The 25,846-nt window shown below is 55.5% G+C and overlaps 9 protein-coding genes across 9 annotated transcripts; 5 read left to right on the top strand and 4 right to left on the bottom strand.

Annotated features, from left to right (window-relative positions):
- The first annotated feature begins 492 nt into the window (after positions 1 to 492).
- On the top strand, positions 493 to 2,341 carry IWZ02DRAFT_113411 (nucleotide-diphospho-sugar transferase). Its single transcript, XM_066761393.1, has 2 exons — positions 493 to 2,001; positions 2,060 to 2,341. The coding sequence occupies exons 1-2, from the start codon at positions 650 to 652 to the stop codon at positions 2,247 to 2,249; spliced, it is 1,542 nt and encodes a 513-aa protein (XP_066618316.1). The 5' UTR covers positions 493 to 649; the 3' UTR covers positions 2,250 to 2,341.
- Positions 2,342 to 3,028: 687 nt separating this feature from the next.
- Positions 3,029 to 4,601, top strand: IWZ02DRAFT_113413 (uncharacterized protein). The gene is made up of 2 exons (XM_066761394.1): positions 3,029 to 3,221; positions 3,875 to 4,601. The coding sequence occupies exons 1-2, from the start codon at positions 3,210 to 3,212 to the stop codon at positions 4,463 to 4,465; spliced, it is 603 nt and encodes a 200-aa protein (XP_066618315.1). The 5' UTR covers positions 3,029 to 3,209; the 3' UTR covers positions 4,466 to 4,601.
- Positions 4,602 to 8,899: 4,298 nt separating this feature from the next.
- IWZ02DRAFT_386034 (uncharacterized protein) lies at positions 8,900 to 10,367 on the top strand (the record flags this gene model as incomplete). Its single annotated transcript, XM_066765442.1, has 2 exons — positions 8,900 to 10,070; positions 10,150 to 10,367. The coding sequence occupies 2 exons, from the start codon at positions 8,900 to 8,902 to the stop codon at positions 10,365 to 10,367; spliced, it is 1,389 nt and encodes a 462-aa protein (XP_066618314.1).
- A 1,338-nt stretch (positions 10,368 to 11,705) lies between these two features.
- On the top strand, positions 11,706 to 13,835 carry IWZ02DRAFT_113368 (serine/threonine kinase 16). Its single transcript, XM_066761391.1, has 3 exons — positions 11,706 to 11,936; positions 11,986 to 12,452; positions 12,613 to 13,835. The coding sequence occupies exons 1-3, from the start codon at positions 11,838 to 11,840 to the stop codon at positions 13,721 to 13,723; spliced, it is 1,677 nt and encodes a 558-aa protein (XP_066618313.1). The 5' UTR covers positions 11,706 to 11,837; the 3' UTR covers positions 13,724 to 13,835.
- A 1,175-nt stretch (positions 13,836 to 15,010) lies between these two features.
- On the bottom strand, positions 15,011 to 16,799 carry IWZ02DRAFT_386311 (C2 domain-containing protein; the record flags this gene model as incomplete). The annotated part of the gene is made up of 2 exons (XM_066765459.1): positions 15,011 to 16,016; positions 16,063 to 16,799. The coding sequence occupies 2 exons, from the start codon at positions 16,797 to 16,799 to the stop codon at positions 15,011 to 15,013; spliced, it is 1,743 nt and encodes a 580-aa protein (XP_066618312.1).
- Positions 16,800 to 18,595: 1,796 nt separating this feature from the next.
- On the top strand, positions 18,596 to 19,243 carry IWZ02DRAFT_437230 (uncharacterized protein; the record flags this gene model as incomplete). The annotated part of the gene is made up of 1 exon (XM_066766598.1): positions 18,596 to 19,243. One exon carries the CDS (start codon positions 18,596 to 18,598, stop codon positions 19,241 to 19,243), a length of 648 nt encoding a protein of 215 aa, XP_066618311.1.
- A 359-nt stretch (positions 19,244 to 19,602) lies between these two features.
- Positions 19,603 to 20,625, bottom strand: IWZ02DRAFT_386080 (Alpha/Beta hydrolase protein; the record flags this gene model as incomplete). Its single annotated transcript, XM_066765444.1, has 1 exon — positions 19,603 to 20,625. The coding sequence occupies one exon, from the start codon at positions 20,623 to 20,625 to the stop codon at positions 19,603 to 19,605; it is 1,023 nt and encodes a 340-aa protein (XP_066618310.1).
- A 512-nt stretch (positions 20,626 to 21,137) lies between these two features.
- IWZ02DRAFT_386172 (uncharacterized protein) lies at positions 21,138 to 22,403 on the bottom strand (the record flags this gene model as incomplete). The annotated part of the gene is made up of 1 exon (XM_066765449.1): positions 21,138 to 22,403. The coding sequence occupies one exon, from the start codon at positions 22,401 to 22,403 to the stop codon at positions 21,138 to 21,140; it is 1,266 nt and encodes a 421-aa protein (XP_066618309.1).
- Positions 22,404 to 22,693: 290 nt separating this feature from the next.
- On the bottom strand, positions 22,694 to 24,645 carry IWZ02DRAFT_386193 (uncharacterized protein; the record flags this gene model as incomplete). Its single annotated transcript, XM_066765450.1, has 3 exons — positions 22,694 to 23,508; positions 23,555 to 24,341; positions 24,388 to 24,645. 3 exons carry the CDS (start codon positions 24,643 to 24,645, stop codon positions 22,694 to 22,696), a joined length of 1,860 nt encoding a protein of 619 aa, XP_066618308.1.
- Between the last annotated feature and the right edge of the window lie 1,201 nt (positions 24,646 to 25,846).

Below are 25,846 nucleotides of genomic sequence, written 5' to 3'. Positions count from 1 at the left end.
GAGGTGGTGTCGGGCCGATTCTTGGCAGCGATCAGATAGATGGACAGGGACCGACACATCTTACTCTCTCTCCCCCATCTTCATTCAATATGCCAGATTCGATACCAAGACAGAAAAAGCCCTCTACCCGGCATCAGCATGACATGGATATTTCTCCAGGCACCGTAGAGTGGCCATGGCCACCACTGCCCGCCTCTTGTTCCCTACCTTACGACAACCTGACCTCCATCCGATGCAGATCATCCCTCGCTGGTGTTTGCTCCATGTCCAATATTGATGCTACTGCTGCTGCTGCTGCTGCTGCTGCTGCTGCACATGCGTCCTGCCCCTGCTGATGCCGGGGGCGGGAGTGTACAGTACAGGTAGCTGGTCGTCGTGGACCTGATTGTGACAGCCCAGGCAACCCACAGACCACGGCCCATCATGAACGCCTCCGGTCAGGTCCCACGTCCACCGGCAACTGACCCACCCCACCTTGCTCTGCTGCTCTGCTCCAGCTGCTCTCTCACAAAATTCACCTCTCCTCCGCTGTCTTTCCCCCATTTTCGCTCCTTACGGGTCTTATATCCTGCCACTCCAGAGCTCTTGGGCTCTATCCTGTCGTTCACGTCTGTCCTCGTCCACCACCACCACCACCACCACCACCACAATGTCGTCTCCCTCCGACAGCAGAGACTTTTCTGTCAACATTGACGATGACCGTCCCAAGGTCTCGTACAGTCCCTCTGCCTCGACGACTCCCCCTCCCCCTTCCCCTCCTGCAGCGCCTGCCAAACAACCTCTGCTGCCGCGCATCTCGGCCTTCGTCACCGAATGGACTCCCTTTGGCCTCGTCTTTTCCTACTTTGTCTTTTCCGTCTCGATTTACATGGTCGCCACTCACAAGGCCATTGGCATCTTCTGGTTCTTCTACCTGGCCACCAACTTTTACATTTCCGCCTCGACCGTCGTTGAGGCCTTTCTCTCGCTAGGCCCCGTCATGGACTCTCGCAAGGCCGTCACAAAGGTCCAAGAAAAGGATTGGACCTTCCCCACCCCGGATGCCAATCTGCCTCTGATTGACATTCTCATCGTCGCCTATCTGCCCAACGAAAAGGACATCATCATGGAACGCGCTCTCCACGCTCTCACCAAGATCGTCTACCCCGTTGACAGGATCCGCATCAATCTCCTCTACAACACTCCCAAGCCAATTGAGCCCTTGGAGACCCAGCTGCGCGAGCTCCAGTGCAAGTATCCCCAGTGCCGCGTCATCAAAGTCCCCAACTCGACCAGCAAGGCCGACAACCTCAACTACTTTTTGTCATTCGACACGGGTGCCGACGTTGTTGCCATTTACGACTGTGACCACTACCCCCACCCGTACGGTCCTCGCTGGGCTGCCGAGCGCTTCTGTCAGGACAACACGGTCGATATTGTCCAAGGCCGCTGCGTCGTCTTCAACACTGACGAGTGTGTTCTTGCCAGCATGATTGCTGTCGAGTTTGACAAGATTTATGCCGTCTCTCACCCTGGCCGCGCCCTCATGTGGGACTTTGGTCTGTTTTGCGGTTCCAACGGCTACTGGCGTGGCTCTCTGCTCCGCGACCTCAAGATGGACGGCGACATGCTCACTGAAGACATTGACTCGGCTCTGCGATCCATTTCGCGCGGCGCCAAGGCCGTCCATGATTTGAACGTCGTCTCGTATGAGCTGGCGCCCACCACCTTCAAGTCCTTCTGGAAGCAGCGTCTGCGGTGGGCCCAAGGATGGACTCAGGCCAGCATCAAGCACGTCAAACTCGCCTACAACAAGTCTCCCGATGGAACACCCCGCCGCCTCAAGGTCCGCGTTGGTCTCATGCAGCTTCTGGCAATTCGCGAGGTTTCGTACTATCTCGTCACCCAGTACACCTGCATGGTCGCCGGCTTTATCATCACAAAGTGGCCCAAGAACCCAATGGGCCTGGCCAAGCTCATCTGGTTCCAGTACCCTGTCTCCGTCTGGTTCTTCGTCATCACGTGAGTATTCAGTCCCTTGCGCTGGCCAAGGACAGTCTATTGACAATTGAAATTACAGGGTGCTTTGCCTCATTGCAACTCTATGGATCACGGCAATGGTTCGGTCCGAATTCGTCAATCGCCGCAAGATTATCATGTTTTCCTTCTTCTACCCCTTCTACCTGGTGCTGAATGCAACCATGGGAATCTACGGCAACGCCCGCCAGCTAGTCAATTACAGCAACTGGAATCCGACGGCGCGGTCGTAAGCGGCTGCAAAGGAGCTGTGCGCGCACCCAATCTGGTCCGGAGAGCGCGCAGTTGCAGTCCCGAGTTACATTACCAGGTCGACTAGCACAAAAAAACCAGTGTCGTGCCAACGGACGGGCGACGGCAGATGGCAGCAGCAGCACCACCACCACTTGCAGTTCAGCAGCAGCAGCAGCAGTCAGCATGGGGGGGGCATCCGTCGGCCCAAAAAGATTTCAGCTTGGCTGCCGGCCTGGACGCACGTTGTGCTGCACCAGAACGACCACGGTGCATCAACCCGTCGAGCCCCTGCGCCTTGCATGCATGCATCACCATGACCAACCATCTTTTCCGCTTCTTTATGATTGCAGTCGCTTCCCTGCATCCGCGCACACCGAATGCATGTATGCGCTAGCAAAGCAGAGCATTTTCCGCTGCTCTTGCTCTTCTTGTAAATGTGTTCTTTTCTTAATGGCTTTCGAAAAACTTGCCCTTCTTGTCAATTGTCTTCTCTTTCTTTTCTCGCACCACGCTCGCACTCCTTTTCAGGTACTACGTGTGCGAGCGACATGGTTGGGGGCCGGGTGGGCTGGGGAAATTTGCGCATGGCAGCACTGAATCGACCGACGTGCGACTCGTATGGACAACACTGCCTGCCACTGCTAGAACACACACGATGCCACACACTGCCGCCACACGCTGCCATCCCCGCATTGCGCCACCTACCTACCTGTCTTCTTTTCAGGCAACGTATTGCTCGCTGGACTGAGCTGGGTCGGACCGGACCGACCGCCCTTTGCCGGAGCAAACACTTATCAATCCGCACGAGAGATTTGAGTATTATTTCGCATCTCTGTTTTAATGTATCATGTTATGGGAACAAAAGACCGGGATAGAAATGGCTGGCTGGCTGGCTGGCTGGCTGGCTGGCGGCGACGAAGGAGAGGATTTCAGTGGCGGCGTCTCCATTGCGAGGAGGAATGATGAAAGAGGTACATACATGCAAACATACATATCTATGGGTGTGTCTGTCTTTCTGCATATACATACAGGCGCGTTGCGCCGCCGCATCATCAACGCATGCAATGGCTTCATCTCGCAGCTAGCGGCTGGCGATTTCCCTTGATCTTCCCATTGTGTTGCGTGCCCGCCCGCCCGCCTGCCTACCTGCCTGCCTTTCTGTCCCTGTCGGCCTTCTTGTCTCAGTCGTTGTCAACACATCCATCCACCACATCCATCCACATAAACTATGTACATTTTTTCTTATGTCCCTTCCAACGTATGTACACATGTAGCCATGTACCCACGTACATACATACCTCACCACGGGCGGGCAGCGTCACACGGCAACCCAACTCAGCTCAGCAAGACACGAGCTGCTGCTGCTGCTGCCGCCGCCGCAGCAAGCAGACCCAGACCTACCCGAGCACACTAACGGCCAGCCAGCCAGCCAGCCAGCCAGCCAGCCAGCCAGCGTGACCGCTCCTCCACTCCTCCTTTCATTCCGTGCCATGGCCAATTGTCTCGCTACTCTCCTGCTTACCTGCTTGCCTGCCTACCTACCTACCTACCTACCTACCTACCTACCTACCCACCCACCCAGTCGCTCGCTACCAGCTGGGTACATCAAGGTAATGATTACCAGACTGCCACTGCCACTACCACACACAGCCAAGCGATCAAGCGATCAAGCGAAGAACGTGCAATCCAGCCCTCGCTCTCGTCTCGCATGTACACGACCACCACAATCTTCCGCAATCGAAGTAGAGAGCCAGGGACCGAGGTACCTGGCTTTTCTCTACCACCTCGATTAATTCTAAACCTTCTCTGTCAATTATGCTTTCTTTTTCCCGCTGCTGTTTGTTCGTTCATTCGTTCGTTCATTCATTGCCCGCACGTCAAATCAACGCCTCGTTTTGCTCCCTCCTCCTCCTCCTCCTCCTCTATCTGCTGTCTGTCTGTCCAACATCTGTCTGCAGCGGCTAGCCGCATCGCATACATGCCCCATCTTGTCTGTACATGTATGCATGCGCATACCCTCCTCTCCCTTCACACACACACTCCCAAAAGCAAGCGAGTCCCCCATTTGAACGTATTTACCTCGCCCGTCTACCCGTCCGCGCGTTGCTGCCGCCACCGCCGCTGCCGCCGCCGCCGCGACACGCGATATGATGCGCCATTCGCCAAGGTCAAATTAAAAATTTGCGAGATGATGGTCGTGGTGGTGGTGGTGTGAAATGAGGTGATTATTTGGAAGAGAGGAGAGAGAGAGAGAGAGAGAGAGAGAGAAAAGGAGGAAAGAGGTAGACGGGCAGGGGACAGGGGGATAGGAGACAGGGGGATAAGGGACAGGGGAGCAAAAAGGGTAGTAGGGCAGGGCAGGACAGGACAGGGCAGGACAGGACAGGGTGAACGGGAAATAAGGTTGCTACCTAAATTGAGGAGAGAGACGAGGCGAATGAGGTTGACGGACATGAGTCGAGCGAACTTGGGAAAACGAAGGATGGAATGAATGAATTTCTGATTTTGGTCATGGTGCTAAGGTGGGCGATTGCTTGGCTGTTAGGAATAGGCAGGTACGAAGGTACCTACCTACCTACCTACCTGCCTGCCTGCCTGCCTGCCTGCCTGCCTGCCTACCTAGCAAGGTACCGTCTGTTGTCCGTTCGTTTGGTGCGTCGACTCAGTCAGTCAGTCCGTCCGTCCGTCCGTCCGTCAGTTAGCCTGTCACTCGGCGCAATCATGTAGCGAGCTACCTGTCTATCTCAGGGCCATCCGATGTACAGTCGTAGACATGTATGTCCTCGTCAAAAAATACTCGGAGGGAGATGGACAGATAGACAGATAGACAGACAGACAGACTGCAGACCTTCGCCACGTGCAGCAGCATGGGGATGGGGTAGAATGTAATGGGGGCTGAGTACCTACATTAGCCACCGGTCCGCTTGCATCCACGGATAGATTTAAGCTTTGGCCGCTGGCTGCTGGTTCTCGCCTCCATGAGCCGAGAAAGGCGGCGCCCGACGTCTGCGCAGCGGCTAGATGCGCACATGGCAGCCCCAGCGGCAGCCAAGATGGCAGCCAAGGAAGAAGACGACAGGGTACGTCTGTCTGTCAATCTGTTGGCGATGCTCAATGACGATGACGGTGGTAGTGGGCTTCGTGATCTAGGCTCGCCCGGGCCAGCGGGAAGCCGCTACTGCAGGCACGGATTTTAGACGAGATGATGGGGTTGGTTTGTTGTAGATGGATGGATGGATGGATGGATGGATGGTGAGTTCTCAGCCCTGGTAGGCTGAACTAACTATGTACCTAGCCCATGCACGCTGCGCCAGGTACATAGAATACGGTACGGTAGATAGATGCCTACTCCAACGCCACGGACCGGCTTCCATGCGTCAATCCGTTCATTCTGGCCCGACCGAGGCGGGCAGGCGGCAGCTGAGGTATATGGATGATGATGGGTAGATGCATGGCATGCAGCGTCTTTCTGCCGGTTTGCTTTTTTTTCCCCCCCGGCGAGCCGGCCGTCTCGTCTCGTCTCAGTCACCTACCTAGTTAGCAGACCGGTCGGTCGGTCGGTCGGTCGGCTTTTCCGTCCCGTTATCTACCACAGCACCTAGGTTCTATGATTGTGGTATACAATCAATCAGCAGTCAATCAATGCTGCGGGCTACTGATGATGAACAACAAGAAAAAGACAGCCCGACGACTGATGTCAAATCAGCCTTGTTGCTTGCTTGCTTGCTTGCTTTCGCCTATGTTGCCTGTTCGGTCCGGTCCTCATCTCATCTCCCAAGCCGTGTCCGTTGCCCTCGGGACCATGACCATGCCAATGGCTTGCGTGCAGGCGTGCCGTTCCTGGTCGCCGCGGTAGAGAGAGAGAGAACAGGAAAGCAATCAAGCAAGCAAGCAAGCAAGCGCCCCGGCCCGGCGCGTGTGTTTGTGGCCGCAATCTCGCTTTGCCCGATTTTGTCATTTTGCTCTGCCAAGAAGCAGCACTGGCAAGTTTTCCATTCTGAGTGGACCGAGAGAGGGGGGAGATGAGACCAGGAGCGTGGATGGCGGATGGCGGCGGTGAGAAAGAGAAAAGACTGGCGTCGCCGGTGAGAGCGAGCAGCAAAAACGACACCTTGTTTCTTCCGACGGGTTGTGCCGTCCAGCAGCAGCGACTGGGAGTTTGAGGTGTGTCGGGTGGGTGGGTGGGTGGGTGGATGGGTGTGCGGCACGGCCCAGGAAACAAACCACAATAACGACACTGCGGCCAGACCGAAGAACGACCACGACCTCACGACGTCGGCAAGCCAGGTGGCGCAATTACCGAATCGGGACGATCGCACTTGTGGGAGCGAAGAGGGCAGATCACTGCGCGGGGCCACGGAGCCACCGACGAGTTTGGACGCACCGAGAGGCGAGAGAAGCAGAAGCATTGACGGAGATCATGGTGATGTCATGACCCCGGAACCATGTTCGCCGTGGTTGCAGCAGCAGCAGCAGCAGCAGCAGCAGCACTGGCATGTTGGAAAACAAAGGAAGAGGCGGAGATTTGGCCGCAAGCCATGTCGTGGTGGTGGTGGTAGTGGTAATGGTGGAGATGGTGTTGTGAGTTGGTCGGCGGTCGCGTTGGGCAACATACATCGGATACAGCAGGCAGGCACAGGCACAGAATGCAATGCGATAGTGGCAACCTAAAGGCAGAAAACGTTTGTCCCTCGCAGCATTTTGCTGGTTTGCCAATAGCGCTGCTGTCCATCTGGCACGGCATTGGCAGATGATGAGCTGCTCTGTTGATCAACCACCCACAACAAACCGTCGATATGGCCCTTGATCAACCGCGATGTCCTATTGATTTTCTCGAGATCTCCCCTGGATCACCTCTGCTTAACCACGGCAGGCAGGTCGATGGCATAATCCTCCCCCCATGCCACAACGTCTCATGGTGGCACTATATCGGCCGGAACGTGTACATACAGTCTGTTGACATGGGCGCCCTTGTGACGAAATCCTCGTGTGGCATTCAAGCACGCACGGGTCGAGGTGAGCGTCGGTCGTCCTCGAGGCTGCCAAATTTCCTTGCTGCCACACGACACAACACGACACGACCGTCATCCAATGTCACTTTGTCTTGAAGTTGCAAGGAACCTTAGGCTCCCCGCAGCGGAGGCCTCGTGAAAGGAAAAAGACGACAAGAAATCGAAAACAGAAGACGGCAATTCACGGAAGAAAAAAAGGACAAAAAAAAAAAAAAAAAAAAAAAAAACACAGGGCAGCACGGACACGTTGCTGCTGATGGGATCATCCCCGCCGTTTGAGCTTCACAGGGACCTTTATTTGGCCCATCGGAACGACCAAACCCTGTCATGACGTTTTCCGTGACGATTCACGTCGACAGCCAGGTCTACTCGGAGTAGTCGTCGTCGTCGTCGTCGCCTGCCAGGCCGTCCGTGTGCGACCGAGAGCGAAAAAGGGGCTTGTTCACACACATGGGGTTGACAGGACCAAGACAAGACAGGCGGCCGTTTTGTTCAAGCGGTCAAATTGCCAAGCCAACGCTCCCACGCTCTCTCGCGGCCGTGTGACTTGATGGTGTTGTTATTAATTATTAGGGAGTGGACACGGCATTCGTGGATCTCCAGCAGGGTTACACTCAACCAAGGGGCCGTGAAACACCAGCGACCCACCAGATGGGGTTTTGTCCCAATTTCTGGACGCAGCTGATTGCAGGGTAGGTGCAGCGAGAAAAAAAAAGAGAGACATGAAGTGGCGTCAAGGAATTCAAGAAAAACAAAGGACAACGGCGGGCTTGCAGCAGGTTTCCGGGCTTGAGACTTGATCCATGGACCACGAGACGACAAGGAGAAGAGACAGGAAGGGACCAAGGCGACACAGCAGCCGAGGAGCATGCATGCCTCCGTTGTCTTCAGCCATGCCGAGAGAGCTTGTATCGACGATTTGGGATGAGAGCAGTGCAGCACATTAGCGTGGCCGACGGGCTGAAACGCCGCCATCCGCTCCCGCTGTGTATGCCTACATACATTACTACATGCTAACGTAGATCAATATTCATCGTGGCTTCGTCATCTCGGTGTCTTGGCCCCTTTGGCCGTGCAACTGCAGCGACAACACCCAAGTAAGATCCGGTGTCGTGGTCCTGGCTGCTGGGTCTGATGTCTGATGCAAAATGCCCGAGGGTAGCGAACACGTTGCCCGCGGCGTCCCACTGCCCTGCCCTTACAGACATGCCTGGCCACCCACCCACCAGAAATCCTGAAGCTGACGGGGAGCCAGGCCCTTCTGCACCTGTCGGGGCCTGCCTGGCTTCGCCCACATAGCCTCTCTAAAACTAATCCCGTCGGCGCCATGGTTGCCGCGTCCGTAATCTGTACACCATCGACACTGTGGGTGGTGGTGGTGCTGCTGGTGGTGGCGGTGCTGCTGCTGCTGCTGCTCTGATTGTCCGTACAGATGACTGCGCCGCAACGCGCACCTCCCAGAGCCGTGCACGCCGCCCTCGAGCTGGGCCGTCCGGGCGTGGCACCTGTTAAAGAACAGCATGAGCGGTCAAACAACAATCAATACTCACTGTCAGTCAGACGTTGACATTTCCTGCAGCTCCTTTCTGCTGCCCGCCGGCTTCAGCAGCCACTCCAACCTTCAACTCCCTCCCACCATGGGTCTTCCTGTCCCCAATCTCAACAGCGAGGCCGTCGACCTTGACGCCTCATCCTCGATCAAGCCCGAGGAAAAGTCGCCCATCCAACGCCTGACCTCGTTGCACTCGTCAACCTCGCCTGCTCCCGACCATGACTATCTCATTGGAGTCCGCGGCTGTCTGGTCATTCAGTCGTTCCTCTGCGTCTTTCTCACCGTCTTCGCTCCCACGGCCGTCAAGGACACGGACGTCACCGATGGACCCTACTACCAAACCATCCTCCGCAAGGTCCTCTCGGTCCTCTTCTGGAACGAATCGCTCATCTACTCGTCCATCGTCTTGCTCTCCGCTCGCACCATTTGCGTGCCATTCCTGAGGAATCCCGTCCGCCAGGTTGTCGCCAGCCAGCTCTTCCGCCGCGGCATCCGCCTCTGGATCCCCACGACCGTCTCGTTTGGCATGGCGGCCCTCATCCTCAATCAGATTGGCACCGGCTACATTGACGACTTCAAGACCCGCACGGGCCACACCAACGTTGCTACCCCGGAGGACCTGCCCAATTTCCTCAACTTTTTCAATTCCCTCTTTGAAATCTTCTGGGTCGTCCACGACTTTGCCAAGCAAAAGGCCAGCCTGGCATACCCCTCGCAGACGCTGTGGATCGTCAGCCTCGTCTTTTTGCAGAGCTACACCGTCTACATGTCCATGATCTGCATTCCGTATACGCGCAACTCGTGGCGCGTCAAGGCCTTTGTGCTCTACATCCTCACCGCATGGTGGGTGCAATCGTGGGCCTGGTACTCGGCCACCGGCCTTCTCCTGGCAGACGTCGTCATCAACATGGACTTCAAGGCCAAATCGAGGCGCGGCGTCAAGGTGACGGTTCCGTTTCTGGGCAGCTGGCGTTGCCCCACCTGGGCCATTGCCGCCGTTATCGCTCTGGCTGGCTTCATCATGGAGTACCTGTGGGTTGCTTGGAGGCCCTCATTTGCCAATGCCGAACTTCGCGCCCACACTGGCTTGTACACGACTGGCGGTCTCAACGACAACGCCGATCTCACCCAGCCGCAGGCCCGCGACGACAACTATCTCATCATCGTCGCCTTCATGCTGATGCTCGAGACGTACGAAGTTGTGCAAAACATCTTCAAGCAGCCCGTCTTCATGTACCTTGGTCGGCGTTCCTTTAGTGAGTTGACCCCTTTTGGCATCGGCTAAACGAGTCGTCGCGAGCTCTTCGTATTCCAGCGTGCTAACGAGTCGTTCAGGCTACTTCCTCATCCAGTCGATCATCATCTACACGGCTGGCATCAAGTTGTTCCTGCACCTGCGCCATGAGAAGAATTGGCCGACGGGGGCATGCAACATTCTCTGCCTCTTCGTGTCCCTGGTCACGGTGATTCCAGGAGCCGAGATTTTCTACCGTGTTGTCGACTTGCCCGCACAGGTAATCGCGCAGCTGGCCTGGGACTTTATCATCGAATAGTCGACATGGCCCACTTGGCGCGGAGCGAATCCTTTCCCTGATCGGCCGGCAGTGCCTGAACGACCTCCCCGGAAGGGAATAGAAGGACACAGGGTCTTTTGCAATGTGGATCATGTCTTCGCACGTGCCGTCCTAGCTGGCGGGAATGGAGGATTGTATGATACTGGCAGCGAGCGCCGAAGGAAAATCTACGGAGCGGTATCGGGATGCATGTGTTGACGGAGGAATTGTAACTGATTGCACGAGTCGGCCATCTGAAAAGAGATTTGCGCATACGCAGCGGCGAGAACAGTGTGCAGATGGGAGTGCCCATGTGGGTTAGCAATATTGACAAGGCCAATTGAGCAGAGACGCATAGCGATCGGTGTTGGGGTCTGGCGCGTGCTCAAGCGCTCGAGTGCTGTTGGCTGCCCACGTGCATCGGGGCGTCCGAGCGTAGTGTAGCCATCGTGTCGAGCCGCCGTGGCCAGTGCAGACGAGAGAACAAACGCACTTACTTCCATCACAGTTGCTGATAACGCCTTGTGATGACTTTTGAATGCCCGTCGTCGTCGGTCTCCATCTTCTTCTCGTATAAATTTCGAAGCCACCGCGCACAATGACGATCGCCGTCCGACTCGACTATTCTAGCTGCAGCGACTCGTCGACGCCGGAGCCAATGATGGCTGTCATTCACGACGACAACGCCAACGACGGTGCTGGAATGCTAGGAATCCATGGCCTCGTCCCATTCTTGCGTCGTCCGGCTCCGTAGACGCGGGATGCCATCGCTGGGACTCGAGCAGAGGAATTGATCGGGTTCCCGGGAGTATGCCATGCACATTCCAGATGACATTTTTCTCGTCCATTTTCCGCCACGACGGATCCAACAGCTCTCCCGTCAAGATGCACAGTCCCGCCCATCGAAGACGTCAAGGTGCATCAATTCGGCGTGCAAGGCCATTTTCCGAGCGAGACGACACCACGCGGCGGCACGAGAAACCCAAGCTTCACGTTAGCCCAAACCTTGTGCTGCTGCTGCTGCTGCTGCTGCTGCTACTCCGAAGCAAACACTCCTATCAGCCTATCTCTGTCTTATCGCCACACGCCCAATCTACGACTTGTCCGCACCTGTCTCACGCTGCGAGGCCGCCACTCTTAATCGCCTTTGGCTGCGCCGTCGATGCAATGCAGCAGCGTCTGCTAGGGCTGCGGGTGCCGACGTGATGACGATGCAGGCTTCTTCTCCAAGCATCGCAACGCGGGCGGGCAGCGTTATCAACCGTGGGAATTGAGACACAATGCCTGTCCACGGTAAGTGGGGTTGGCCTGCTTTTGCTATTTCAAGCATTTGGTCAGCTCAACGCTGTGTGTTCCCTCAAAGCACAGCCGAGCTGAAAAAACACCTGGCTCCAAGTCGAGCCTGCAACGAAAACGGCATTTTGGCCCTGATCTGCCCCTGCCGCGCGCCATCAGCAGCAGCCGACGAGAATGGCTCCCGCCGCCAGCATGCACGGGGCCGAAGCAGATGCGGATGCAGAACCGGGTGTCCTTCCAGTCCCAGGCACCGTGCATCTGGTGGACCTGCAGGTTTGCTACTCTGGACCATCTCTTCAATTACCAACTGACGGTTCCAAAGGGCACCATGAGGGCCAAACATGCCGGCGACGCCAAAAATCACGACATCGTCCTGGTTCCCGCTCCCTCGGATGACCCGGACGATCCGCTCAACTGGAGCCCGAGGCGCAAGGCCCTCAGCACCTTTTGCATGAGCGTCTACACCCTCATGACGGGCATCAACAGCGCCATCATCTATTCGGTGCTCGAGCCCATCAGCAATGACACCAATTTGACTCTGAGTGACCTGAATGCGGGCACCGGATACATGTTTCTGTTTGCCGGCTGGGGCTGTCTGTTTTGGCAGCCCATAGCTCTACAGTACGGCAAGAGGCCCGTCTACCTGTTTAGTATCTTGTCTGGTGCGGCCGTCCAGTTCTGGGCACCGTATACCAGGAGTAATGGCCAGTGGATTGCCAACAAGATTCTCCAAGGCTTCCTGTTGGCGCCGATCGAGAGTCTTTGCGAGACTTCGATAACAGACATTTAGTATGTGAAATCGATTCTTGTCTTTCAGTTGAAAAGTCACAAGTCATCCTTGTGAAAAATTGGCAGAGGATCCTTGCCATCTCTCCTTCCTATTCCAGTAATTCAACAAATCTTGCTTCGTCGAGTCATGACCTCCAACCTTGTGCTGACGCCATGATAGCTTCCAGCATGAACGAGGAAGATATTTTGGCCTCTATGCTCTCCTGCTTGCGGGCGGCAATTATCTGGCGCCCGTCTTTGGTGGCTTCATCAACGATGGCCAGGGATGGCAGTGGACGCTGTACTGGAGCGCCATCTTTTGCCTGATTGGCTTCTTCATCCTCTTCTTCTTCATGGAAGAGACGAACTACCGGCGTTCAACTACGGGCACGCCACCTGAGACTCCTGGCATCATCACCACTCCAGCTCCCGAAAGAGAAGAAGACCCAGAAAAGGCCACCATGCCGACCGTCCACTCGCGCGAGGCTCCCAGCGAGCCAAGCACAGCGCGCAAACGCAAGAACTACCTCGACAAAGTCAAACTGTGGCAAAAAGCTGACCTCGAAAAGCCCAACGAGCTGCTCGGCATGGTACGGCGACCCCTCATCTTCGCCACCTTCCCCGTCATCTTCTTCTCAGGCTTCACGTACGGGTCCAACCTGATCTGGTTCAACGTGCTCAACGCGACGACGTCGCTCATCCTCGGCACCAACTACGGCTTCAAAGCGTCCATGGTGGGACTGTCGTACCTGTCGCCGCTGATCGGCGTAGTCATCGCATCCTTCTACACGGGGCCGATAGGAGACGTCTTCGTGCTGTGGCGAGCGCGCAAAAACAGAGGGATCCTCGAGCCGGAATTCCGGCTCTGGCTCTTCGCGCCGTCGCTCGTCGTCCTGCCGGCGGGCCTCATCCTGTGGGGCGTCGGCGCCGCGCACTCGGTGCACTGGTTCGGGCTCGTCTTCGCGGCCGGCGCCATCGCGTGCACCAATACCGTCGGCATCACGCTCAGCGTCGCCTACGCCATCGACAGCTACCGCGCGCTCGGCGGCGAGAGCATCGTCACCGTCATCCTGGTGCGCAACACGATGAGCTTCGCCATCGGCTACGGCATCACGCCGTGGGTTGACGGCATGGGGCTGGAAAAGTGCTTCACTACTGCCGCGTTTGTCGGCCTGGCGCAGTGTCTGACGTTCTTGGTCATGGTCAAGTGGGGCAAGGGGCTGAGGAGGGAGAGCGCGGGCAGGTATGTGCATTGTGTGGAGGAGATGGCGAAGAGTGGCATGATTCATTAGACTGGGTGATCCTGCGACTTTTCATGGTGTGTAGAGGCGCAGGACGGAGCGAGAAACTGGGCCATTCAAGGGCATGTTCCAACGCGGGTACTTGTTTGCTGTCGTTCTGTCGCTTATCACAATAAGCAAATGAATGAATGAATGGAACGAATAAATAAATAAACAAATAGACGAACGAATAAACAAACAACCAAGCAAACCCTCTCCCTTCGCAGAGAAATAGATGGCGTGCACATACGCATGTACGAATGCTCCGTCCGTCCGTCCGTCCGTCCGTCCGTTCGTTCCTTTCTACGTCCCCTTTCCCTCAAGACGTCAGCGTTTTCTTAGGTTCAGGTTCTCCAGCCAAATCCATTCCTTCATTTATTCCATCATGGTGTCTTCGAGGCCTTGGGTTGGATCCGGCTTCGTAGTGCCGTCTCCTCTCTTCTCCCTTTTGCCTTCTTCCTTCTTCCTTCTCACACCAAGCGAACCAGCCAACCAGCCAACCAGCCAACCAATCAGCCAACCAATCGGCCAACCAGCCCCATCGCGCGCTTCTTCTTCTTGTTGTTGTTCTCCTTCTTCTTCTTCTTCTTCTCCTCCTTCTTCTTCTCCATCATCATCATCACCATCACCATTCAAAAACCCACCCGCCGTTCCAGTCATTGTATCACAAACTCAGCGCGTCGGCTAGCGACAATGACGACGACGACGACGACGACAATGACGATGACGACGGAAAAGTCAAAGTATCCCCGCGCCGGAGGACCGCGCAGACGCGGGAAGTTAATGTTGGTAGATAGGAGACTCAGAAGATGGATAGAGAAAGAGATAGAGATAGAGATAGACGGCTTGCGACGCTGATGTTCGCTTGCTGCGTCGTGGGTTGGTGGGGGCTGGGGGGAGGCACGAGGAGCTGGGAAGGGAAGGGAACGGAAGGGAAGGTGCTTGACGGGGTCTTGTTTCTCGATCAGGGGCGGTCTTGCTGGTGTGGATGTGGAGCGCAGATGGAGACGATCGTTTGTCAAGTGGAGGTTGGCATGTTGGTTCGTTTGGGAAGGCATGTCGAGAGGATGGAATGGAAAGGGCATTGATGCGACGGCCATCATCCTGGCCTGGCTGGATTTGGGAAGACAGTTGTAATGGAAAACAATTGTTGCCGTCAATCATTACGACGTGTAGTCTATGCATGTATTATCAAGCGTCCATGACACGCGGGTATCAAAGGATAGAGCGCAAATCGCCAAAAACAATCCAAAACAAAAACCAACCCAAGAGACTGCAGCATAAAGATCACAAGGAAAGCTACTCGGCACTGCCTTGGGTAGACGTGCCTCCTGCCGACGAATCGCCCTTCTTCGGCCTGTGCAGCAGATCCTTGAAATGATGCACCTTGGCAGTCTTGTGCTCCTTGGCCTGGTGACCGAGGGCGTGCATGACGTGGTCGTCGCGGGTCCGGGCCTCGTGCTCGCGCGCCGCATCTTCGAGGTCTTCCTCGTCGGAGGAGCTGATGCTGCTGCTGTCGCTGTCGTCCTTGACTTGGCGATAGACAACAGTGTTGCCCTCTGCAGCCTTGCGGTCCCGCTGCTCCTGCTTCATCTCGGCCATCTTGTCCGCGTCGGCCTGGCAGTCGAGCGTGACAATGTGCAGTCCAGGAAGCTGCGTCTGGAGGTAGGCCTTGAGCGTGGGCAAAAGTTTGGCATTTGGCCGATATGTGCCGGAGTCGTTGTCAATGACGAGCTCGTAGTAGCGTGGGTCCTTGGGAGGGTCATCTTCGGGAGGACCGCCGCCGATGTCGTCTGGAGGATGCGTCTCATTGTTGGAATTGTGGCGGTGGAAGAAGCGCGAAATGCCCTTTTTGCCCTCGTCCTCCTCTTCATTCGTCTTCCTGTTCGGGTGCTTGAGGCGTCGAACGAAGAACTCGCCACTAAATGCAATGTAAACGTTTACATCGCTGTGCATGGTGTGCTTGCTCAACATGTCGATGCCGAATTCCTTGCCTGTTTCCGTGAAGCGCCATAGGGCGTCCAGCGTAATGACGTAGGTAAAGATCCGACCACCCCTGTCCCAGTGAACAAGGTCCAAAAACTTTAACGTCATGTCTTTGCAGGGTTCATCAAACTGACCCCATTCGGTGGTCCTGGAAAAATTGTAGACGCGATCGTGCTGGTGGTGCAGTGCCTTGTGCAGCAAAAGTCCCTTGACGCCAGAAGATGTATACATGGACTTGACAAAGGGTCTGAATTCCACGTAGCGGTGATACAGCTCCGGTGGAGTAGGTCCACGCAGTTGGAGCTGATTTGCTTGGAAGCTGCGCCAATTAGCACCCGGGATTTGCAAATCCATGTGAAACATACTTGTAGCGCTGAATCTTCTTGCCATGCTTGTCAACCTGCAAGTCTCCCGCTCCATCGTCCTTATCTTCCTTGCGATTTGCCAGGATCCCGAGCAGAGGTGAATAGTGCTTGGTCCACCAGCAGGGTCCAATGGTGTAGCAGCGGCCGCCCTCTTTTCCTGGGGTCCTTCCGAGCAACTCGACGCTTATCACGACCCACGGGTCCATGCTCTCGGCCTTGCGCGCGGCGACGGTCATGGCGTGCATGGTGTATGCGCGCTTGCTCCCTCTGCGCTTCTTGACCTTGATCTTCTGCTCCTTGAGACCAGCCCAGTCGGGGGACAAGCGATCACAGTCGACGGTTGCGACGCCCAGCTTGTCGTCGTGGTTGGCAGGGTCCTCGTCAAAGACCTTGGCCCTGAGACGGAAGCCCGAAGCTGGGACGTTTGCGACAATCCACTCAAAGTTCCACACGGGGTCGGTGCAGCGCGTGATGGTGGGCGTGCGCATCTGCAGTTTCGGGTCCTCCTTGTGCCGGGTGGGAAGCGATGTTTGCAGCTCGGAGAGGACATAGGGGTCCGAGGAAAAGGTGCCAATGTCGGCAATGGGTAGGCTGTGGGCGCTATGGATGGTGAATTTCAGAGTGAAGCCTGGCGGGGCATGTGGGATGGGTGTGGGGTCGTAGCCGCCCTCGGGCTGAGAGGGTTGCTGCGCAGCGGCATCGCGGTCGTGCGCGAGGGAGTCGTCCTGGGCAGTCATGGCTGCAGAGCTGGTTGAGGCCGAAGAAGACATGACATGGGCGAGCTCAGAATAAATCAGGAGAAAACTGGCCAAGCAGTGAGAAGGTGGAGACTGGAGAACTGCACGAAGCAGGCTGATGACGACGACGGCAAGCAACGGCGACGGGGAGAACCGAGTCAAGTAGCTTCGCCGACAAGCTTTTGATGTGTGTGGCCAAGCATTTGCTAGCGTGGGTCTGTTCTGTCTTGGGCTGTTGGGTTGTCTTGGGCGACGAGTGAGCCGCGCGAACCCTCCTTGTGTAGGATTCGATCCATTCCGCCCGCCTCCGCTCTCCTCGTCCTGCCGCTCTCTCTCTCTCTCTCTCTCTTCCTGTTGGCCCAATCGGTTCGGCTCCGGACAGCAGATGAAGTGGCGCAGCAGTGTTGCGGTCCGGGCTGGTGTGCGTCAGCGGCACTAAGCCACATTGTTGTGCAGTCCCTCAGCCACGATTGCAACCCTGTCCCACCATGTTTCGACGTCTGGTCGCTGTCAACTGCTCGCCGGGCCAACCTGCCCAGCTAACAGACGCTGCGACGGCAGTCGATAGCGTGAGAGTCGTACCGAGCGACCATTGAATGCGGACAAACTTTAAACAGGGTAACAGCCATTCGACAGGCATACGAACCGACCGTGCCATGTTCGATAGTCTGTTGGACTGCAGCGTCTTTGTACCGTGCCGTTCGATCCGCTCGAGAGGCCGATTTGATCAGGAAGGTCGTCCCACCAAAGGCTGCGCAGATGTCAGTAAAAAGGTTGACAGAGGTGAAGAAGGATTTGACCAGGAAATAGACCTCGGCGCACAGACCACTTGCAGGAAGAGGAGGAGGATTTCTTGGGGTTCGGGGTTGGCAGACAGTCTGGGGAAAAGAAGAAAGAAGATGAAAAGTCCTGAAAAGTGTTGCCGCTGCCAAGTCGACAACCAGGGCTGCCCGCATAAGCGCCGTTGATCAAGTCCGATACTTACTTGTACTGCGAGACTTGGCAACTCTCCCAATCATGTTTCTCTTTTCTTGCTGATCGCAGTCAGCCAGTCAAAGGCTACTCACGGTTAGACCTATGCTCGACCCATTTGGTTGAAAAAAGGACCTCAACACCACACAGCTCTCATCCTTGACGACACGTTGAAACAACAAGACAGTTGCCTCGACATCGCTCGCTCCATTTCTTCCTTCATCGCCCGCTATATCTACCCAAGCGACCAAATTCTCGGCACGATGGCAAGTCGGTCAGTCATGGCTGAATGACACCTTGGTCGCTGTCAATATTTCTGTCTCCGGCTGCTCTGTGCCTGTGTTCCAGTGGGACCGAGGTCCTATCAAGGAGATGTCCATCCTTTGGAGCCAAAGAATTCCCGATTCAACCTCTTCAACATTTCCCAAAGTCTCACCCATTTTGGGAGCGGCACCCATATTTTGCTCCGAGAACTGTAATGGCTCAGTAAGGATACCTGACTTGGTGACAGCATGTCCGCACTGGTTGCAAAGTGGTTCGCAGTCCCAACTTCATCCCTTTGATTTGCTCAACCTTGGTAGATATCATATATCCACCACGGTTATCACAGGATTACACCCAACAGCCTGTAGCATCCTCCCTTCCCAGTGCTCTATTTGATGTCCTGTCTCCTCCCCACCACCCATCGTTTGATCCATCCATCTCTTTCAACCTCTTCGACCAAACCTCTCGCGTCTACGGCAAAAAGGCAGTCATCTGGCCTCTGTGCAAGGTGCCTCCCATTGATATCCACACTCAAAATCAAAAACCAACAAACCGTCAAAATGGCAAACGAGTCATTCCTCTCTCTCGCCGACCTGCCACGGCCGCCTCAACCTTCCTTCGTGCCAGCAAGCCATCATCTGCAGCAACAACAGCCCACCGACAACCCGTATGCCATCGACATGAACAATAACACCAATAACACCAACGACAATATGACCGGCCCCAGCCACCTCCCCTCCCTCTGGACAACAATCGCACTACACAAGCCGCAGCCTCCATCGCCGCCGCGCCCCTCCATCTACCCCAGCTACCCCAACCACAGCCGCAACCGCGACTCCAGCCCCCACAGCTCTCTATCCGGCTCAACGCTGACAGGCTCCGCCTCCGACTACGACCTCGACTGCGACTCGAACTCGGACTCGGAATCATACTCGGGCCTCTGGTTCAACGCCGATGACCGCCCGCTTCTCGGCCGAGGCGGCGGCCGCCACCGCTACAGCGCCGCCGCTTCTAAATTCAAGCGCTTTGTTAGACGCCGTTTTGGCGTTTCTTCGGCTTCGTTGATGATGTCGACGTCGTCGTCGTCGTCGTCGTCGTCGAGGCGGAGGGTCGTTGGGTTGGTGCTGGTTTGTGCGTTTGTGGTGTTTGAGGTGGCGGTTTTTGTGTCGTTGATTAATTCGCTTGATGGGAGGGAAAGGAAGGGGTGAGTGAGAGGGGAGGGAAGAGGAGGGGAGGATGTATGTTGGATTTTCTTCTTCTTGAATGCTTCTTGTTTTCTGAGTCGTTAGTTTTGGTTTGTTTGCTTACCTTGCTTTTCTCTCGTTTTTGTTTGTAGTGGACAGTCCTGATGGTTCTAGGATGGGGTCGAGTGTGGCGAGAGGGGCGGAAGTCTGATCCAAAAGACGCTTGGCAGACCGCAGAAATCTTGCTGAAGTTTGATGGTCTGGTATCTAAAAATTTTTTCCCTCTGCGAGGCCATACCATCTGGAATGGATTCGAAAAAACAAAAATCACAAAGTCGTTTCATTCGAAAGTACATTATCGATCGTTGGATATTCGACACTCCTCAATTCTCCAACCAGCTTTTAATCTGCTCCGACATGAAGGCATTATCCCTTTCATAAATGCCACCGCCGCCCGTCATGTGGCCGCCGATGCTCTCAATGACGCACAACTTGCCGCGCTTCAAATGCTTGACCTCCTCCTCGCTGTCCTCGGGCGGGAAGTACAAGTCGGTGCGGACGGGCATGATGAGGGCCTTTGCCTCGATGCGGGCCAGCGTCGTGGCCAAGTCGCCCTTGTCCTCGGGGAAGCAGGCAGACACGTCGCCGCGCTGCCACGTATCCATGATGGCGAGCAGGTCGTGCGCGTCCCACGTCTGCATGGCCTGCTCCCAGTGCTGGACCAGATACTCGTCGAGCGACGCGCAGCCGGCCGCCTCCCACTGCCTCTCGCGGAACCACGCCTGGCTCAGCGCCCACGTCGCGTAGACGCGGCCAAACGCCGCCGTGCCGCGCATGACGGGCGCCGTGTAGTTGCCGTCGTGCCAGTCGACGGCGTTGGTCAGCGCGGCCTTGGGCCCCTCGAGGAACGACCAGTTGTGCCACGAGGTGCGCGCCGACCCGGCCACGACGACGATGCGTTCGACAAAGTCCGGGTACAGCACGCCCATGTGGTACGCCTGCTGGCCGCCCATGCTGAAGCCGATGTAGGCGTGCAGCCGCTCGACGTGCAGCGCCTTGCACAGGGCCACTTGCATGCGGATGTTGTCCTCGTACGTGACGCTGGGGAACTTGGGCCCGCGGATGGCTGCGGGTGTGTTGGACGGCGAGCTGGACTCGCTGCCGCCCAGCAGCCCGCACGTGATGACAAAGTAGTTGGCGAGCACGGGCGCTTTGCCCTTCTTGTCGGGCTCGTAGAGAAACGTCATGGTGTTGGGAAGACGCCCGCAGTAGCACGTGGGGATGAAAACTGCGGGGTTCTTTGGATCGCCAAAGGTGCGATAGGCCAGCGTGAGGGCATTGGTGGTCGATGGAGGTGGCGCATCGACGTTGATGGTGGATTCTTTGCTGAAATACTTGGTCGTCATGATGAAAACAAGACTGCTGGATAGTTGGTGTTGTAGATACGGGCGGAATAGAAAAGGTTATTGAATGCAGCGGGGTGTCGACCTTATCGCGTGAGGGGATGTTTATCAATTTGATAAATCCGTTGCCGCCATCTGAGCTTGTACTTGTAGCATACAAGACAGCCAATTTGATCTAATGCGCGAGGCCGAAGCATTGCCCAGTCCAGGACCTTTGATTGGCTGCCTGTCTATCAGACACTATCCCACTCATCCTGCTCCATCTCGTCAACAGAATGTGGTCAAGCCAATTCCTCCCAAACCTGATCATCAGCAACTGGTTGAACTTGTATTCTGCCAGTCGACATGGCGAACGGCTTGGGACGCTGGCTAGCGGTTTGACTGCGGAATGACATTCTCGCAGCAGCCTTGACTTTTCAGCTGGCTCATTCCTCCGACTCAAGTCCATCGTCTATGGTGGCCCATGGCTGAATCTTGACATGGTATCTTTGTATTTCTTCTGGCAACACGCTTCTTCACACTGCAACCACTGGAGCCGTCTCGGACATGGTAGTGTGCTGAGCCAGGGCCACTTCGCCCTGTTGATCGCCAACGATTGGTTTTTGTTCGTGCTCCGTTTTGGCCCTTTTGCTCGATTCTTCCACCGTTGCATCTTCTCTTGCGGCCGCCCGCTTCTCGGCTTTTGTAAGCTTCAGCTTTTGGGAAAGCCCGATTCTCTCGTCGAGCGCCTCGGCCCTCTCCTTGAGCTCAGGGCATCCAAAAACATCGACTAGGTCGGAGTAGCCGCGGCATTGAGGCAACTTCTTGGAAAGCGGATTTTTTCCAGGTAAAATCTGGGCCAGCTCAAACTTGGTATTGCCCCATCGATTGTCGACCTCGACGGCGTAGGTAATGTACTTTTTCACAATTTCCTCCCAAGGTGCCCGACCACCATTGGCTTCGCGGCGGAAAACGCTTGGGTTGGCCTCGGCTGCAGTCGCAATCATGGCGCCATCAACGCCGAACTCTTCCATGAGCTTCAATCCATGTTCGTAGTCCTCGACGTCGCCGTTGATCAAGCAGGCCACGCCGGCTTCGTGACAAATCTCCCGAATCATCTTCATTTGGTCGCGAATCGCCCGCTCGCGAGGCCTCATGGGCGTGGTGCGGCAGTGTACCGTCAAGCCAATGATGCCCGTCTTGACCAGTCTGCTTACAAGTGCCCTGGTGTCTTCTGGGTCGGCCAGGATCCGAATCTTGACGCTGATGCCAATCTCAAACGGCTCTCCAACCTCCTTCACCAGAGCCTCCAAGATTGCGCATAGCCGGTCGGGGTCCTTGAGAAGTGCCGCTCCCATGCCACCGGATGTGCTAAAGGGTTTTGGGCAGCCCGAATTGACGTCGATGCCTGTCACATCTCCTGCCACGAGCTTGGCCGCTTGGACGGCCGTCTCCGGCTTGGCCGTTCCAATCTGGAAGATGAGCTTGCCCTTTTCCCTCTGCGGGTCCAGCCTGTATATGATGCTCTCCTTTTGATCCTCCTTGGGCGTCGCATTCTTTTGTCCATTGTTCGAGAAGCGGGTAAAGTCGATGGTCTTTGTAATGGGATTTTCACGACGAGTAGTGCCAATCATGGCCCGATCGATGGTTTCAGGGCCCCATACAAGGTCGGCGCCATAGTGGAGGGCGAGTAGGCGCGACGGAAGTTCGCCACTGCGAACCATAGGAGCGAGAACGACCTTTTGGCGGTAGTCGACACCATTTTTCGGGATGGGAACGCGTGGAAGGGTTGAGCCGGACATGATGCCTGCGAGGAAGCGCAGCATAACACCAGTGGCAAGGTGGGTGGTGAGAGGATGTTGAGTGACTTGCGGGATGGTAAAGGATCTGGACGCAAGAGTCAGAGGGGGGCGGAAGTTGATGCCGAATGACTCGGACACCTATAGCCAACCGAACTCATCCGTGTCACCTTGTCCACGCTTTCCCTCAACTCACTTGAACTTGTGTATTTCGACATATCACCTACGAATATACTGCCCAAGCAATGAACAAGACAAAGTAGCCGTCTCCCTTCAACATCGATTTACGCTTTCTAATCCTCCTTGATGATATCCGCCGCCCTCTCCGTAACTGCATACACAGTGGTTTGAATGTTACCCAATGGCTCCAGGGGAAAGACACTAGCATCAACCACTCGCAAGTTCTTGGCTCCGTACAGTTTCAGCCTGCTGTCTACCACACCATTCATTTCCCGAGGCATCATCGCGCAAGTACCGGTCGGATGGAACGTGTTCATCAGACGGGCCTTGACGACCTCCTTGGCCGACTCGAGGGTTGATGTGTCGCCGTCTTCTGGCAGACGGCTTCCAGGTTTGAGTAGCGAGGCAAATGGCTCAGTCTTGACAAATGACTCGATATTCTGCGTGTGTCTGGCCAAGATTTCAAGGTCCAGAGGATGCGAGAGGTATCGGGGATCGACTATCGCCTTCTCCTTGGGGTCTTTCGACTTGATGTGGACTATTCCGCGAGAGAAGGGGTGGTTGAGGGTTGCCAGAATGGTAATGTAGTTGCCCGGCTTGGTTGGCGCAATGATTTCTGCCAATGGATCGCGCCCAGCGGATTTCGTGTTGAATTGCATGGGCGCATACATGTGGTAAGCCGGGCAATCCTTGGGGTGTAGCATCTGACTGCGCAGCAACTCGTATTGACGTTTCTGGGCGGCAGAGATGTTGGGGTCGTCTGCGTTCTGGTTCAAAATCTCCTGGATCTCGTCCTTGCTGAGTCGACCGTTGCCGTCACTGAATGGGAGGTAGGCGACGCTGAAGGGAATGTTGGCCAACGGGCCGCTCTTCTTTTCCTGGTACTCTTGCATGGCAACACCGATGAGCTTTGGATCGCGGAACATGTCTGTTCAAATCAGCTTCAGCTCCGAAACACGACACCAGCTTCTTACCTGCGGAGAATTGGCCATCTGCAATTTCATAGCTCAGAGGCGAGATTGCATGGTCTTGAAGATTCTCTCCCACGCCAGGGCTTTCGATAACGACCGGAATGTTGTGTTTGTTCAAAAGTTCCCTCTGGCCGATGCCAGAGAGCTCCAAAATCTGAGGAGAATTCATGGCTCCAGCCGCCAGGATGACCTCCCTCCGAGCCAGGATTTCGTGGATTCCGCCATCGTTGGTCTCGAATTTGATTCCCTTCGCGACTACACCATCCTCCTTCTTTTCTGTGAGGATCTTGTGTACGAGGGCCTCTGTCAGCACCTGGAGGTTTGGTCTCTTTGCGACTTCTTTGTTGTAATAACCCTCGGCCGCGTATCCACGTTTCCGGGTTATGGCATCGATCGAGAGCGAGTTCGTAAAGGCTCCCAGCTTCTCACCAAGAATTGGATCATCATCATTGCACCAACCAAGCTTGTCAAAAGTCTTGACCCAAGCCTCGTTGAATGGACCGTAGTTGTTGCCGTTGGTGACAGGAACTGGACCGTCCGTGCCGTGGTTTTTTTCGTGGTAGTAGTTGATCTCCAAGGTCTTCTTGACATCCTCGGACGCCGGCGTAAAAGTCTGCCACTTTTTGAAGTACGGCTTGAGATCTTTGGCAGACCATCCGTCATTTCCAAGGGCTTCCCATGCTTCGAAGTTCTTTGTGGACGGATAGACGACAACACCAAAGTTGATGGCAGTGGAGCCGCCCAGCACCTTTCCTCGGGGATGCGGGATTTGCCTCCCATTTGAGTGGGTCTGAGACTGTTGATAACACATTTATCCTAGGCTGACATTTACTTACCTGCGGCTCAGTGTGATAGTCCCAATCATAGTCGGGGTCTCCGTACAGAGTAGTCATCAAACCCTCTGTGTCGATCCTAGGATCTCCCATCCGGTTTGCACCGGCCTCGACAACCAGCACCTTTGTGTTTGCATTTTCAGTAAGTCGATTCGCGACGACCAGCCCAGAAAGTCCGCCGCCAATAACGACGAAATCAGGGTCGGTAAAACGAAGGGAAGACACGGATGTCACGGTCGTTTGTTCAGGTAGGGAGCCCATTCTTGCAGATGTCGACTTCTACAAGGAATGCTAAACAACTTTATAGTCGACACACAACATCCACAGCGGCACAGCAGAGAAGACGAACAGCTGTTCGGTGGAGACGGTGGATGCTCCCCTGCAGAACGATTTGAAGATGGCAATTTCTTCATGGCAACGCGTTTACCATGATCATTCGGTACTGACCGTAACTTCTGCTTTGGGTACTGCGTGCAGGGGATCGAGTAAGCTTATTCGTTCCCGGTGGACCTTTCGGGTGGAGTATAGGGGCACTTATCCCCATTTTGCGGCAAAGTTGAGCTTCCAATTGGAGATGTAACTGACATTCCAAGCGGCAATACAGGGGAACTTTCAAGAAAAAATAGGGGACCTATCAAGTGGAGAGAAGATCTGTCGCGTGGCGAGCGGTCCGCTGGTAGCTGCAACGTTTTCATGTGGAGAGAAGGGTCCATGGTGTTGCGGCAAAGCAGATGTCGACCCAACTGCCGGGGTTGCCTCATGGGATGCAGCTTCGAGAAACACACAGGAATTCGCGTGCATAAGCGATCGGAAGAGACCGAGACACCAGACTGGCGGTATCGTCAGGACCAGGTTCTCTTTTTCTTCTTCAGACAGCCACCCTCGTGCTGTCCCCACCAGCACCGTGCGCTGATGCTGGGTCCATCCGGTGGCGCCTTGAAAACCGCGGCGTCGGTCCGAGCAATCTCACCAAGTCGGTCGACATTTCTCTTGGCTGCGAGGATCGGCTCATCAACATAGACTTGTTGACCTTCGACTTTATCTTCAGCTCGTTCCCAGCAAGAGTTTCTCTTTCGTTTTTACGATTTGATGTTTTCCGATATAAACTGATGACATGGTCTCGGTTCGAGAGGTTGCGCACGTCTGTCTCGGCTGTAGTCCAATTTTTGGAAAGCCTAGGATCACCTTACCGGGTCTTGCCATGTGCCATCGACAAGGACCTTGGACGTAACACATCAATGTTTTTTTCAAAATCCACTGACTGGTAGTTGACATGGACAGCTTGAAAAAATTCCGCTCTCCCAGCACTCAAGTCCCACGCGAGCCATGCGACTTTGACTCGGGTGGAGGTTCTCCGGATTTGCTTACCCAGACGCGTGTCATCGACGACCCCACAAGATATTGGCCCTACGGACTCGATGGAGCCCATTCGCAACCGAGCGGTTTTCTCGGATCGACAGCT

The sequence above is a fragment of the Phyllosticta citriasiana genome (assembly GCF_038021145.1).
Source record: "Phyllosticta citriasiana strain CBS 120426 chromosome Unknown IWZ02scaffold_18, whole genome shotgun sequence".
NCBI classification, from domain to species: Eukaryota; Fungi; Ascomycota; class Dothideomycetes; order Botryosphaeriales; family Phyllostictaceae; genus Phyllosticta; species Phyllosticta citriasiana.
The sequence above is the reverse complement of the archived record's forward strand: the minus strand, read 5'-3'. Positions and strand labels throughout refer to the sequence as shown.